Source organism: Scardinius erythrophthalmus, assembly GCF_964197995.2.
Source record: "Scardinius erythrophthalmus genome assembly, chromosome: 4".
Taxonomy (NCBI): domain Eukaryota; kingdom Metazoa; phylum Chordata; class Actinopteri; order Cypriniformes; family Leuciscidae; genus Scardinius; species Scardinius erythrophthalmus.
Window position 1 is genome coordinate 22686214 of NC_138224.1, and position 15804 is coordinate 22702017.

Here is a 15804-nt window from a genome sequence, read left to right on the forward strand (position 1 = left end):
CACTTGTCACAGAGATGAAAGGCAGTCACACAGTGTTTACAAGTTTAATAGCCTTTCAGATTTTTGTATTTACAGTGGTGAAAACCAGGGAGCATCGATGCTTGCTATGTTCTCTTAATGGAAATTCTGATGCGTGAAACATAAATTGCGCAAGCCAACTCAGTACACATTATGACATGTGAAAAATGTTATTTAATTGTATTATAACAGTTGGATAATACATTCTTCAGCATAAACAAACATTGATAGGTAGTTAACATCTTGCTACCATTTACAATTAAATTACAGCTGAAACGTTGAAGGGATGTGTAACAATAAAAGTATTTGTCATAATGTACTTTTCGATCTTACACGATATTGGGAGCTGATTGAGACGCACCCCCAGTGCCGGCCTGAGCCTTTTGGGGGCCCTAAGCAGAATTTGATTTGGGGGCCCCCTCCCACCACGCGGAGTCACCTGTGCTTGACGGTTATTGACACAAATGTCACGCTATAATGTTACATTATAAATTAATACAATGAGGTTATGTATTAATACAAAATAAATACTTAATAAAAAATAGATACTTAAAAAGTTTTAACTTTTTCTTTACTCTTTTACTAACTCTTTGAAACTTCTGAAAACAAACTGTCACAAAACATATTAAATAAATTATTTGCAAAATATCCTCCAACGTGTTGCAACACTTTGCAGTTTGAATGATGTCTTGTATGAACATGCCGGAGTATGTTTTTATGTTTCCACTGTTCGATCGCGCCCGCGCCCCACACACATATTCCAGCATTGTAATCTTGACAACGCAGCCTGTTCATTATAGCCGTAATAAAATATTATAGTCAACCTAACATATAAAAATTACGCTGCTCTGTTTAAATAGTCAGTAATACAATTTGTACCATTCAGCGTGAGCTCCGCTCCACTGTGATGTTTCCAAGCACATTTTTGCGCGTGTGAAGAGGATGATTTTTTCCGTCGATATTGGAACGTGAGTGAAGTACAAAGAAGCCTATGATAAAAAATAGTTTACCATCCAAATACATCGCGAATGTTGAAACATTTTGATTCTAATGAGAGAGATACGTGAGCCCAACGCCGCTTACTTTCACTTTCGCTTTTTAATTATTTAGTTTCGGATTGTTTATAGTTCTTTTTTTATTCTTGTTCTGTTCTGAATATTATTAAATTTAAAGGATAAATCATTGATTTAAATGTCAATCATCAATCACTGATCAAATCTAATTTTTGTGACATGGCTTAACATTACCGTGACTTTGTGCACGAATCGTCTATGCACGCGAGGTGTCTAGTTTATGCGCATGACTCAAACACTGGCAGACACAGCAGCAGTTGTAGGCAGGTATATTGATCATGAAATCAGAATTTTCTTGTCTTGAATTAGTCATTAATTCATTCATTTATGTCACTTGTTTAAGTCAATTCATATGTAAAAATAAAAAATAAAAAACAACTCAATTGGTGGCCCCCTGGTGGCCAGCTTATGCCTCGGGCCGGCTCTGCGCACCCCATAGTTGTATGTAACAGCAGCAGCTCTGGGCATGTGAACAAAAGCACACATCTTATTGGTGTTTTTGCTGTGTGATGGAAAAGAGATTAGATCCATAAAAAATCTTTCACATTAATGACGTGTCTGTGTCGGTCTGATCAGGCACAGATAACGACACAAGTCGTTAATTCATATCCAAATGTCTATCATACTAAATCAGCTCTCGGCTCCAATCAAACTCTCAAACACTATCAATGTCACTTAGAAGCTAGCCAAATTAGAAAGATACACATTGTTTATTCATTAACTTCATCAAATTCATTAACTGAATAAACTTATAGCACTATTTATTTAATTTGTATCTTTGTTCTGTTGTATTTATTTGTGCTATTGACTTATTTGTTTATTTGGTCTTATTTTATTTCTGACTGTTTATTTGTCTTTAATATTTTTTAACTTTATATTAGTTAAGCTAATAGTTTTTGCTATGGTTTTGAAATTGGATTGGAGAATAATGAAATTTCACTGGTATCTAATATTTTGTTGTCGTAACAACCTTATTTATTCAAATACAAGGTTACATTGGTCAAAAACAATGTAAACAATGTTTTATTTTTGGTGGCGGGGCCAGTAGAAAAATGTTTTTGTGTTGATCCCACAAATGGGCCCCTGCAATATTGAACTTGATGTAAAAGAGTGTTTTCATCTGTTGGTCTCTTTTTAAGGACTAAGTGACCCCTCTGAGACAGGTCTGAGATCATTGACAAGAGACTCAGACAGTCAGCGTCCTCTGATGAGTGATGATGAAGATGAGTTATGTGAGGAATATTCCTCCATTCAGCAGCAGGAAGAGGAACCTGAACCACAGCCCAAAGCCATCGGCTTCCTACAGGCCTTCTGCCTGCCTGGAGTCCTTCCCGTCTGTGTCCATTTAAACACTTCCTTACTTATCCTTATCCATTATTGTCGACTAGATTTGACATCTATTTATTGTCTGTCTCTTGCAGTATTCCCTGGCTTATGCATGTCTGAAGCTGGTCAACTACTCTTTCTTCTTCTGGCTGCCATTTTATCTCAGCAATAACTTTGGCTGGAAGGAAGTTCAGGCCGACCGACTATCTGTGTGGTATGATGTGGGTGGAATTATTGGTGAGTACCCAGTTTAGTCCTAAACAGATGTTACCAATCAAGTTTAAGGGCCAGATTTACTAACAGTAACAGTGGACACAGTTATTTTTGCGGCTGACCTTATTACATATGCATTTGTAGGAGTTTCGCTTTTTCAGGCACAAAATTTATGGGAGGAGAGTATTTAACCCTCAGAGGTCGGAGATCACGCCGGCGTGATCTGCTCGCTTTTTTCCTTATGAGTTGAATTGAGACCCAAAATACTCTTTTGACTTTGATTTTACAAAACAAGTTTCATACATCAATCGATTCTGTTAAATGTGTATTATTTTTGTGTATACTCACAATAAAAACAAAGTGCTGTGCTTTTTGCCAAATAAAGAAAAATAAACACGAAGCGAGTTCTGCCTTCTCTCTGCCAGTGTAGTCCATTCTGAAACGCGTCCGAAAATGAACAATAACTCAGCGAATACTCAGTCAAACAGGCATACAGTCACACAGGCATGAAGCTTGAATTCTCTTCTTTTTAATGAAGTAATTTATATAAAAAACAAATATTCTCATCTTGTGAAATCTGTATTAAAAGAGAGCGATTCCAGTCGAGCTAATTACATCTGATTCAGATGTAATGTGACTCCGCCCACGGAGAGCGCGCGCTATTCAAACGCAAATGGCTGAGGCAATCCGCGCAATCCTGTGAACGCCCCCATATCAGCTCGAGAAAAAACACAAGTTTATTCAGATCATTACTTGTTGACACCGTCTTGCAGCTGTGAGGAATAATAATGGAAAATGTCCCCCAGAAGTGCGGGTATATCGAGGAGCGAGCTGAGGAATACTAGTAAGTTTTTTCCTTCTCACGTGAATTTCTTCACGTGGGTTTCTGTTTATGAATGAATGAACGGCAGAGATGCGCGCTGTTTACCACAGCTGGCAAAGACAGTTTAAATTTAAATCGCGTGTGTGAATGAATGATGATGTTTCAGCAAGCTGTATTGCTATACTGAGATGAGTAAAAATCGACTGAAATATGTTGAAATAAAATGTAGGCTATTTGTATAAGCAACGTATTAAACTGCAAATTAACAATATGCCCTAATATTTCATGAAAACAACGTTACAGTCAGGCGAAATATGAAAGTAATGAATACATAGATAAAATGTAGGCCTATAATCATTTTTTTTTTACAAAGAAAGAGTACACTTGAAATATTGTTGAAATTGTAATATTGTTGTAATTGTAACCTTTTTAATAAAATGGCAAAACATATTTACAAGATAGATGTAAGCAAAATCTTAAATGGTCAATATAAGTCTTCTTCTAAATATATCTTTTGTTCTTGCATTGTGCCTCAGTCAGTGTCACACCTGAATGAATGGCTAATTATGCAGAGTCATTATGCAGAGTGGGTGGGACATTGTTGTAAACCACTCCTCATTCACGCCTCCTCGCATATTGGCTTTCCAAGCAAAACCTGTTTTACATCAATTTAAATAAATGTATGGTTTTATGTGAACGATAAAGCAAGACTATTTTCACATAATTTTGAAGAAAAAACACTAGGCGAGGACATCCATAAGTCTTATTGACACATATTTACTATGTGTTTTGTGGCCTTATTTCAGAAATTTTAGTTTTTAGTTTTTTCAATAACCATGCATAAACATTATTCTCTCAAAAATGAAAACATGTACATACACGTGGCTCACATATTATGGTAGCCCTGTTTGTGCTTTATAGAGTGAATTTACACCTTTGCCATTAATATGTTTATAAGCAACTGAAAAAAGCACAAATGTCAGGGCATGTCAGAACATCTCAAGGGCCCCAAAAACAGCTCAGACCCCAGAGGGTTAAATGAATCACGCAAGGTGATTTACTAAGGTTTGCACTTGTCAATGTACTGGTGTTTGCGCCATTATTTACCGCCCAAAAAAAGCACGTCTTAAACCAGACGTTACCTGGTAGATTACGGTGGTCATTATGGAAATGATCCAGCTGCGTTTGTGTTCTTTAATTTGCATGTCCTCAGCAGATCACATGCAGAACTTTCCACTCCCATCGGTGCTGTTTTGGAATTGCGCTCTCACGCTAATTTGTCCTGTTTAGTAAATCTGCCCCTTAGCATTCTCTGATCACTCTGAAAGAAACAACATCACATCTAACTGAAAGATGTTTGCTGTTACCAGTGTTTATCTCATCATTGGAATTACTGATGAAACTGGTTATTAACCAAGTTTTTTATTTATTTATGTCACTGATGGTAAACACAAAACAAAAAATGCACATCATACAGTAGTAACATAGTAACACACTGATCTTTTGGTATCTTTCTGTGTGGTATGAATTGGCCTTTACATCTTCACAAAATTATGTAAATGTCAAGTCAAGTCAAGCTGAACTAAATAACATGCTAGTCAGAATCTGCGAGTCACGCTGTGAATGGCTCTTTCCGTAACAATGCGCTAAAAAACACAAACAATGTAAAACTAAAGCACAAAGAATTTACACTATTGTAATTGACGCAGCGATGAAATGAAATGTTTCAGGGAAGCAGGCACGTGTTAGAAGTATAGGAAGTATAAAAGGGGTGTCTAGGGACTGTTCAGCAGGCATCACTGAGGCATGGCTAACGACGCAGTGTCTCGTTCCCTGTTCTCGAGAGGGAACTCGCGCTGCGTCGATGATGCTATTGGGGAACAATGTACATTCCCACCAAGCTGAGGGGAGTGCATGCCTATTATGGCTCGTGACAAAAACGTTTCAACCTGGGTCACATACAAGCTGTCAGTGACATTATTCCCTAGAATCACTGCCCAAGCTATAAGCCTCAAAGAGGCCTCCAAACACGGAAAAGCGGAGAAGCGCCATGTGTCTAACATCCAGCAGCTCCGTGATGTCATTATGGAGGAGTGGAAGAGGATCCCATCAACAACCTGTGCAGCTCTGGTGAATTCCATGCCTAGGAGAGGATTAAGGCAGTGCTAGATAACAATGGTGCTCACACAAAATATTGACACTTTGGATAGTTTTGACATGTTCACTTAGGGTGTACTCACTTTTGTTGCCAGCTATTTTGACAATAATGGCTGTATGTTGAGTTTTTTTCAGAGGACAGTAAATATATACTGCTATACAAGCAGAACATTGACTACTCTAAATATATCCAGGTTTAATTTCCATAGTATTGTCCCTTGAGAAGATATACTAAAATGTTTGCTGAGACAGAGCTTTTAGTGCCGATGCCTCTCCAGCAGCGAGATAGTTTGCAAACTTCTTGTCAATTGGTGGCATCGACACATACCCATGTTCATGCATCCCCTCGACATCAGCGTAGTTTGCCCGCTGCTGATGATGGATACGTGCAGAATATGGGTTCTTCCACGCCTTCTTGATCTCAGTATGCAGATCAGGAAGGAATGGAAGGCTCATGGGAGCTGGGGAGTTATGGTCAGAAAGGAACCGCTCATCCAGCGTGCCGCAAACTTGAAGTCCTTACTTCACGCGCTCCCACGGCAGCTGAAGCCTCGCTGAAGCACGCTCCATAACACCCAACAGCTCATAATACGCAGGGCAGGGAGGCTGTGAGGGTTCAGGTTGTACCTTTTCTCCATCCTCATCAGCCATCTCCTACTATCTCAGGCTAGGTGCCAGCAGAGCACTTGCTGCTGGATCAAAAGATGTAAGAGATGACACATCCTCATCCAGCATCTCACCCCCACAAGCTTCTGATGGGCGTGAGAGAGAAAGGCCTCTCTCAAACTCATTAGCGAGCTCCATCTGGGAACCCCATGATCCGAGTCTCCGCAGTGCCTCAGCACGAGCGGGACCCGAACCACTGGGCCCAGATGCCTGTCCCTCTTCCCTCGAGAAGAGGGCCAGATGAGAGCAGAGTTTTTTAAGTGGAAAACTCTCACATTCTGCACAATCAGATCTCTCAAGAGCTGATTGTGCGTGTTCTACACCCAAACAGTAAATGCACAAGTCATGTGGCATTTGATGTCAGAAAGAGACACGGATCCACACACTTCTTGAAACGCTTGTTTTCACTTGCCATAATTCTTACCTTTTTCAGGTAATTGTAAATCAGACAAAACAGTCCCTGAAGACGAAAAGAGGATGACATGTTCTCTAGGCGCCCCTTTTATATTCTGTATGATTGCTAATAGTATAATGTTGCACAGCTGTTTTTAACCTTGTTTTACCCCTAAGCAAAGAATGAAGAAATACTTTGCTCTGAGTATATTGGCGCCTTTAGACCTGAGGTACTTTGCAAACACAGTTTAAGGATTTTGCTCATCTCTTCTAGGAGGAACAGTACAAGGCTTGATCTCCGATCTTTTGGGAAAGCGAGCTCCTGTGTTAGTAGTCAGCTTGCTGCTGGCCATGGGAGCATTAGTGGGATACAGCCGTAAGTTTAGAGAAGACTGAATCATATTGTCTTGAGAATCTGAGTACCATTTCTGACACTTTCTTTTATTGCTTATTTTGAGAAATAACAGCTGAATAAATGTTTTTTTGTAACTTTTTTTTATTTCTTTCAATGCTTGCTCAGACTCTCCAAATGACCAGATAGTGAATGGAGCTCTTCTAGCAACAACAGGTGACACATTATAATATACTGAAACAATTTAAAATTATTTAATTTTTAACTATTAAATTTACATTTTTAAGCTCAGTCAACAGTTATTCCTCCTCCTTATCTAAGAATGTATTAACATTGAATATTTCGGGATAATTTTATTTCAGGTTTCCTTATTGGAGGCCCATCAAACATGATCAGTTCAGCAATCTCTGCAGATTTGGGCCGACAGGAGGCGCTGCAGAACAGTCAACAGGCTCTGGCCACAGTCACAGGAATCGTGGACGGCACAGGCAGCATTGGAGCTGCGGCGGGACAGGTAATGCATCTTCTAAAAGCATTCTTTAAATTGTTCTCTTTGTTTTTAAACCATTAACTTAGAGGTATCAAACCTCAGATTATTATGGAAGTTTAAAGTCAAGTCAAGTCAAGTCACCTTTATTTATATATAGCGCTTTTTATAATACAGATTGCATCAATGCAACTTCACAGTTATAACATGAAAATAATACAACAAAGTTTGTTTCTAGAAGAAAATTGCGTCATCGTCCACCCTAAGTAAGGCAGATCAATAATATTGTTGAATATTAAATGTCCCCAACTAAGCAAGCCAAAAGCCAAGGCAACAGTGGAAAGGAACCAAAACTCCATCAGGTGACAGAATGGAGAAAAAAACCTTGGGAGAGCCCAGGCTCAGTCGGGGGCCATTTCTCCTCTGGCCAGCGAGCAAACAGTGTATGATTATGATCCAGGCAGCATTACAGGTCAGAAGTCAGATTGGTTGTGTCGATGAGGCCTTCACAGGGCTGATGAGGCTGGCACTTCAGGGATGCGTCATGGATGGGTCCAGGTGCAGGTCCACCATCTGATCTGGATATGGCCGGGATCCATCTGACTTCAGTAAACAGAGAGGGGCTGGTTGACACTTCAGGACTGTGTTGTCATCGTGTCCAGGTGCAGGTCCTTCATCGGATCTGGATCCGGCGAACTGCGGTAAACCTCGGATAAACAGAGAGAAGTAGGATTAGGATTAGCGTAGACGCCATCCTTCTTATGATGTAACAAGTACATCAGGATTTATGGGGAGTGTTCCCGGTTCCGGCTGACCTAAACTATGCAGCCTAACTTTGAATTATAGAAGTCTATAATGTGTTACGTGTATGCTAGGTCAAAGAGATGTGTTTTTAGTCTAGATTTGAACTGACAGAGTGTGTCTGCTTCCCAGACAATGTTAGGAAGATTGTTGCTAAATAGGAAAAGGATTTACCGCCAGCAGTCGATTTTGATATTCTAGGTATTATCAACTGGCCGGAATTTTGGATCGCAATAGACGTGAAGGACTATAATGCGTTAAGTGCTCACTGAAGTACTGGGGAGCTAAACCAGTAATTATCCAATAATTAGAATCTCTGTTTTTTCAGAATTAAGTAGTAGGAAGTTGCTAGTCATCCAGTTTTTTACATCAGCTATGCATTCCGTTAATTTTGTGAATTGGTAAGTTTCGTCAGGGTGTGAAGAAATATAGAGCTGCGTATCATCAGCATAACAGTGAAAACTAATGCCATGCTTCCTAATGATATCTCCTAATGGTAGCATGTACAGAGTGAACAGCAACAGTCCTAGTACTGAGCCTTGTGGTACACCGTACGGAACTTGTGATCAATAAGACATCTCTTCATTTACTGCTACAAACTGATAACGGTCAGATAAGTATGATTTAAACCATGCTAATGCAATTCCAATAATGCCAACATAATTTTTGAGTCTATTTAAAAAAATGTTGTGGTCGATAGTGTCAAATGCAGCACTAAGATCGAGTAACACTAATAGAAAGATACAACCACGATCGGATGAAAAGAGCAAATCATTTGTGACTCTAATGAGAGCTGGCTCAGTACTATGGTACGGTCTAAATCCTGATTGAAAAATCACGCAGACATCATTTCTTTCTAAAAAGGAACATAGTTGTGAAGATACTGCCTTTTCTAGTGTCTTTGACAGAAAAGGTAGAGTAATTTACTATTTCTGTAGCAAGTTGTGTTTTTTTAACAAGCGGTTTAATCATAGCCTGCTTAAAAGTTTTTGGTACGTTTCCTATTGACAAAGATGAATTAATGATATTAAGAAGAGGATCTATGACCTCTTTCAGTAGCTTAGTCGGTATAGGGTCTAACATACACGTTGTCGATTTAGATGATTTAACGAGCAATTTTAGCAAATTCTTCCTCTTCTATAGCAATGAATAAATCAAAATTTTCCTTAGGGAGACTACAATGCGATACTGTAGTAGACGGTTGCATAGTTATAATTTTCTCCATGATATTATCAATCTTATAAGTGAAGAAGTTCATAAAGTCATTACTGCTGTGTTGCTTGGAAACTTCTGGGCTTGAAGCTTTATTTTTCGTTAGTTTAACCTTATAGGGTTGAAAGATAAGCAGATCTAGCAGCTTTTAAGGCCTCTCTGTATGCAATCGAGCTCTCTTTCCATGAAATGCGAAATACCTCTAGTTTTGTTTTCTTCCAGTTGCGCTCCATTTTTCTGGCTGCTCTCTTAAGAGCCTGAGTGTGCTCGTTGTACCACGGCGTTGGACTATTTTCTTTAATCTTCTTTAAGCGCAACGGAGCAACTGTGTCTAAAGTGCTGGAAAAGAGAGAGTTAAAAGTTTCTGTCGCAATATCGAGTTCTTCTAAGCTATCTGGGATGCTGAGATGATGAAACTGATCAGGAAGATTATTAATAAAGCAATCTTTAGTGGCAGAAGTGATAGGTCTAACATATTTGTTACACGGAGTCGGCTTTGCAGCCTTGGCTAAATTAAGTTTACACAAGACTAGATAATGATCTGAGATGTCCTCGCTCTGCTGCAGAATTTCAACGGCATCAACATTGATTCTGTGTGATAATATTAGATCTAGAGTATGATTACGACAATGAGTAGGTCGTGACACGTGTTGTCTAACTCCAGTAGAGTTAAGAATGTCTTTAAATGCCAATCCCAATGCATCTTTTTCAATATCTACATGTATCACCAACAATTAGGACTTTATCTGCAGCCAGTACTAACTCTGATAGAAACTCAGCAAAGTCTTTAATAAAGTCTGTATGGTGCCCTGGTGGCCTGTATACAGTACATCTCAAACGTGATTTATCATTTACACTTTTTTTTTTTTCAATTTACATTGCTACATTAAGCACAAACACTTCAAAAGAATTATATTTGAAACTAGACTTCTTAGTAATTTTGAAAATATTACCTTTGCCTTTCACACAAGGTTCATGTTTATAACAGTAATCTTGCGGGGTGGACTCATTTAAAGTAATGTAATCATTTGGTTTTAGCCAGGTTTCTGTCAAACACAGTACATATAGGTTAAAGTCTGTAATCATATCATTAAGAATAAGTGCTATTGAAGTAAGGGAATAAATATTCAGCAACCCAAGCTTTATCATTCGGTAGGTTTAGCCAGTCTGTCTAATCCTGACCTGAGCCCCAATTCATGTTTGAGCTCTAAGACTATGTGCCATATTACTAGAGAGAAGAGCAGCACCATCCCAGGAGGGATGAATACCATCTCTTTTTAACAGGTCAGGTCTGCCCCAAAAACTTTTCCAATTGTCTATGAATTCTATATTATTTTGCGGACACCACTTAGATGGTAGACAGAAGAGCAGTGTTTTGTCCCGCGACTGCAGCACCTCACCGTCACCCAATTGCCCTGCTGCACGGGCTCTACTACAGCCAGATCCGAACAATGTACAGAGTTCACTAAGTTAGTCGCATCCAAAGCAGTATCTAAAGCCCTTGCACTCTTACAATTAACCTCGATTAAAGTTTGGATGCGTGTCTCTAGTTCTGAAATCTTCCCCGTCAGCTTTACTATCTCCCTGCATTTATCACATGTAAATCCTGTGCTGACTAGGGTGACCAGACGTCCCGAAAAAATCGGGACAGTCCCAAGATCGAAGCGGTTGTCCCGAATCTTCAGAATCCGGCCCTAATTGCCCTGTAAATTATAGCCTACTAAAGCAAAATCTTGAGTAGTTATTGTCTGATAAAACATTAAAAACTGTCCATGGAGGTTGAGTCGTCATGCAGCCAGCCCCCGCCGGCTGCTCATTGGCTGCAGCATCTTTTTTGTTTCTTTTTTTGAATTTCTACAAAGATACCGTAGGCACGAATGAAGAGAGCGCAAGTTGCAGCAGCCTCGGGGACAGTGAATGTGGTAAAGGAGTGATTGATTGGTCCAAATGGTTGATTGCCTGCGTTTCCAGGCTAGCGGCACTGTGTGCAAAAAAATACTTCGGCCTAATGTCTGATGTCGGGTTACACAAAGCAAATCATCTACACAATTATTTATTTTTCTTATTTAATGACTGACAATTTAGTTGTAGGCTGATAATAATTTTGGCATAAGGCTTATTTGCGTTAGGCTATAGCCTGAAAGGTCTGATTTAAGCACTGTTACAACAGTCATTGTTTTTTTTTTTTTTTTCACAATGACATTTGAGTTCATGATTTTAATGTTGTTTTTTTGTGGCAGACTAAAGACTAATGACAGACTTTTGATCTTTGAATAAAAATATGTTTGGTTCAGGTTTGAAATTCATTTAAAAAATCACATGGAAACAGGATGAGGCACTTGACTATGTTGTTACCATCCAAATACAGAGGATATGAAGTGCAAGTGACAATAAGAGGAGAAGATGACATGACTCACCATGTTTGTTGACTGGTCCTACTCACCTAAGTTGTTTGATGAACTCGTAAAAGGCGCGAGTGTGTGCGAGAAAAAATAAATAAAGAGCAGACGGATGGCACGCTACTACTAACACGCGAATTACTAGTGTGTTGTGCTAGCAATAACGATTTAGATTGAAGCTAGCAATGTCAGGTTAATGTGTGATATTGAGTAAGCTATAAACAACAAGGAATGATAGTAAATAATGATTCAAAACAGAAAGATATACGAAGCTTAGACGCAAACCAACGCAACAGCAGCAGCAGGAGCAACGAGGCAAACAAGAGCAATCACAATGGGTAACTCTGGTGAGAGCAGGAAGAGTCTGTCTTAAAAAAATAAATAATAATAATTATTGAACCTTGCTGTATTAATGTGGCTCATGAAGTCCAGAATAATCCTTATGCTGCTTTAATAACTTGTACAGAACATTATTAATCAATAATGTCAGTCCTCTACTCATAATCCAATCAAATGCAAAAGGAATAAAATCAAGTCCCTATTCCACTGTATTTTCTTTTTCACTCTGAAATGTGTCACACTGCCAAAATTATATGCATTTTAGTTCTATGTGTGATATTTATTTTGTTTGTAAAGACATTATTTTCATTATTATGGACCCTTTTCACATTTCCAGGGTTCTCTGAAGCAGAAATCGTCATAGTTGGGTAAACTTCTATAGTGGTGAATGGGAGAGGACAGTAAATATCATTTTTATCAATAGCTAAAGAAAAAAACTGCGTTTCCACGACTTTCCAAAAGAGAAGAAAAAATAGAGAAACACTGATTACAACAGAAGAGAAAAAGATATCAAATTTGCCATCACTCCCTTGGCCATTGTATTAGAAACACCCGCGCAGCAGCGTTAATTCCTTTTCTTTGGCATTTACTTAGGTTGAAGGTTGAATTATTGTTATTAGAAAATAATGGACACGGCCACTTAAAGTGAATTATTTTATAATAATTAAATGGACTGGGAGTCAATATTTCACGTAGTAACAGAGGCTTGAGCCATTTATAGCAGTCTAATGCAGTTATTAAAGAGAGAGAGAGAGGGATTAACCGGGTGTGAATTACCTGAGAGTCTGCGCATCTCAACAGTGTTCGGCACCAGCGTCTCTACAAATAGCAAAACTGTAAGTTTATTTGCTTCAAGTACAGCGCCGTTATTACGTGTAGCTTTTAAGTTTCAAAACTATTTTATTTATAAAATCATCAGAGCAGCACTGACAACACATTTCTGTGCAAGTGTGTGTCCTTACTGTATGTGTGAATTTGAATGGGAGAGAGAGAGTGGGAGAAACATTATGTGCTTTCCATACATAATAAAACGTTATTTTGTGGCAAAATACATGGAAATAATTTGACGTTTTTATCCTTCTCTATTAAGCTTATAAGCTTGGTCAGTATCATTGTGGGTTTTGGTTCTTTTGCTGTTGTAGGCTGTAAAGACCTTTGAAATAACTGAAATCTTTTTTCTTAAAAAAATACAATTAAAAAACTAAAAACATATAGTTGATTCTAGATTTGTTGACTGAGTAAATGTCATCAAAATCTGTGAAAAAGGTTCCATTATTGTTCTTGTGTTTTTGCTGCTAAAACTTGATGTATAAGTACTAATTTTTAAAATGTCTCTGTCTTGTAGTACCTGGTGTCACTTATTGAGAGCAAATTTGGATGGATGTGTGTCTTCTATTTCTTCATAGTCATGGTAGGTAATTGTAATGGAACAGTGAAGCACTAAAGGCACATCTTTTCATTAGACAAAAACTATTCAGTGAACAGTGACTCATTTTTAATTGTCAAATAAAGTGTAATTTGTGTAATTAGCATCACCAGAATCATTAAAACAGGAAATGGACCAAAAATATGAATGACTCATCCTGAACCACACAGAATTGTGTTCAGTCAGATGCTCTCTAGAATAAGAATGTACCTCCCTTTAATACCATTTACCACTGACAAGCAAGCAGAAAAACATGCTTCTTAATAGTAATGTAACGAAAACGTATCGGCTATACTTAAAAAAAACTAAAGGAAGGGCACAATCTCTTTACTGTGTCCAATCCAAACTTCCTGTTTCAATAGGAAATACAAGAAAAGAAACACAAGAAAGAAAACTGTGCTTATCAAACCATTTCATGGACCTTTAAGTTTGTAAACGATTTGAACACTGCGTAAATGAGCATGATCTTCTCTTTAAATGTGCCATCTACTCTAAAGTCAGTATTCTGAAAGCTGAGAAGACATTGAGCTGAGACTTTAACATTTGTCTTTCTCTCATCCACAGACAGGGTGCAGCGCGCTCTTCATCATTCCACTCCTCTTCCGTGAAATCCGCTCCTTATGCCGAGACAGTCAAGCTCGTACACATCAGCTCTGAGGTCATTCGGGTGACTTCTTTTGCCTGAATCTTCATTGAAAATCTGACATTTTGAAAAATTGTAGCACCTCTTATTTAATTTTTTTTCTCGAAAACAGAAACCTCACATTTAGTCTGGCTACTCTACATCAAGTCATTGTTCAGACAGGCAGCAATTCTGTGTCTATTTTTCCTGTATTCTAGTCTGATCAGCAAACAAGAATAAACCTATCCTCAAGTAATTTCATTTATGAAAACAGTGAATGTTGCTTAAGGTCTGTTTCTGTTTTATTTCTGTGTATTGCTGTGCTGTTTTTTTTTTTTAACCATTTGTTTTTTAAATTCTAATTTTATAATTGTTAGAGGGCAGGACCCTCTTGAGTTTAATTCATGGTGATTGTAGCCTGATTAAATTGTTGTATTGAATGGTTGCTTGAACTGAAGAAGTAGATTCATAGCATCATCATGGGGTTGTAATTTATGTGTTAAATTTGCACCATTTTTTTAATTCACACTGAAAATATACTCAGTTACACTTTAGTATCACATATGTTAAGTGTATTATGGGATGTTTAAATGTAACACTACAGTTCAGCAATTTGATGTTTTGTTTTAACTATTGGAACGTGTACAGGTATTGCTTGAATGTTTGAATTATGTGATCCATTGTTCCTGCATATATACCTGTATATAAGTAATAATAAATTCAGGCAAACATCATGTCTTTATTGATTTAACACATTAGAGTCAATCTTTGATTCAGGCAAGGACTGATTAACAGAGCTTTACTGTTTTTACTGAGCTGTATGTCAATGTCAGTAAAGTGCACATTTTCAGTCAAGTGGCAACTGTTCAGTGGCAAATGTTTTTGGCATCCAGTCAAAACTATCCCTTATGAAACAAAAATATATGGGAATATACTGAAAAATGTGATATATTAGGTATATAGATATGTGATATATTAGGTATATAGATATATATACATTTCCATATATGGGAAACTGGTGCTTATATTTTCTAATATACTGTAATATATGCATGGACCATGTATGGTTGCATGTTCATACATGCAGTCCTGGACCACTAATGGTCTCTAAAATCAACTTAAGCTTACGATGCTTTTGGGAAATGCAGACCTGGTCAAAATTATTAGGACTACTGGTAAATATGAACGAAGTAGCCTGTGAAAATAAATCTGTATTGTTAATCCTTTTGACCTTTCATTCAAATAATTCACACAATTTTTTAACCTTTTATTGAAGTAAAACAATTGAAAGTCTCATTATGTAATGTTTTACTCTAAATACATATTGGCCACAATTAATGGCACACTTTTATTCAATACTTTTTGCAACCTCCCTTTGCCAAGAAAACAGCTCTGATTTATCATTATAGGTAACTTCTGATGGATTTGGAGAACACCTGACAAGAGATCAGAGAGCACTCCTTACAGAATCTCTAGAACCTTCAAATTCCCAGGTCA

The 15804-nt window shown here is 38.0% G+C and overlaps 1 protein-coding gene across 4 annotated transcripts in view; it reads left to right on the plus strand.

Annotated features, from left to right (window-relative positions):
* slc37a3 (solute carrier family 37 member 3) overlaps positions 1-15038 on the plus strand; it is a 37555-nt gene extending 22517 nt beyond the window's left edge. The window contains exons 9-15 of one of the 4 annotated variants that reach the window (XM_081363559.1): positions 2231-2424; positions 2513-2654; positions 6944-7045; positions 7190-7237; positions 7384-7535; positions 13605-13670; positions 14250-15038. In XM_081363559.1, coding sequence (XP_081219685.1) covers positions 2231-2424; positions 2513-2654; positions 6944-7045; positions 7190-7237; positions 7384-7535; positions 13605-13670; positions 14250-14342 — 797 coding nt within the window. In that variant the 3' untranslated portion in view covers positions 14343-15038. The remainder of the gene's footprint in view (positions 1-2230; positions 2425-2512; positions 2655-6943; positions 7046-7189; positions 7238-7383; positions 7536-13604; positions 13671-14249) is intronic. The other 3 variants (XM_081363560.1, XM_081363561.1, XM_081363562.1) reach the window with 3 other exon arrangements.
* The last annotated feature ends 766 nt before the right edge of the window (positions 15039-15804 follow it).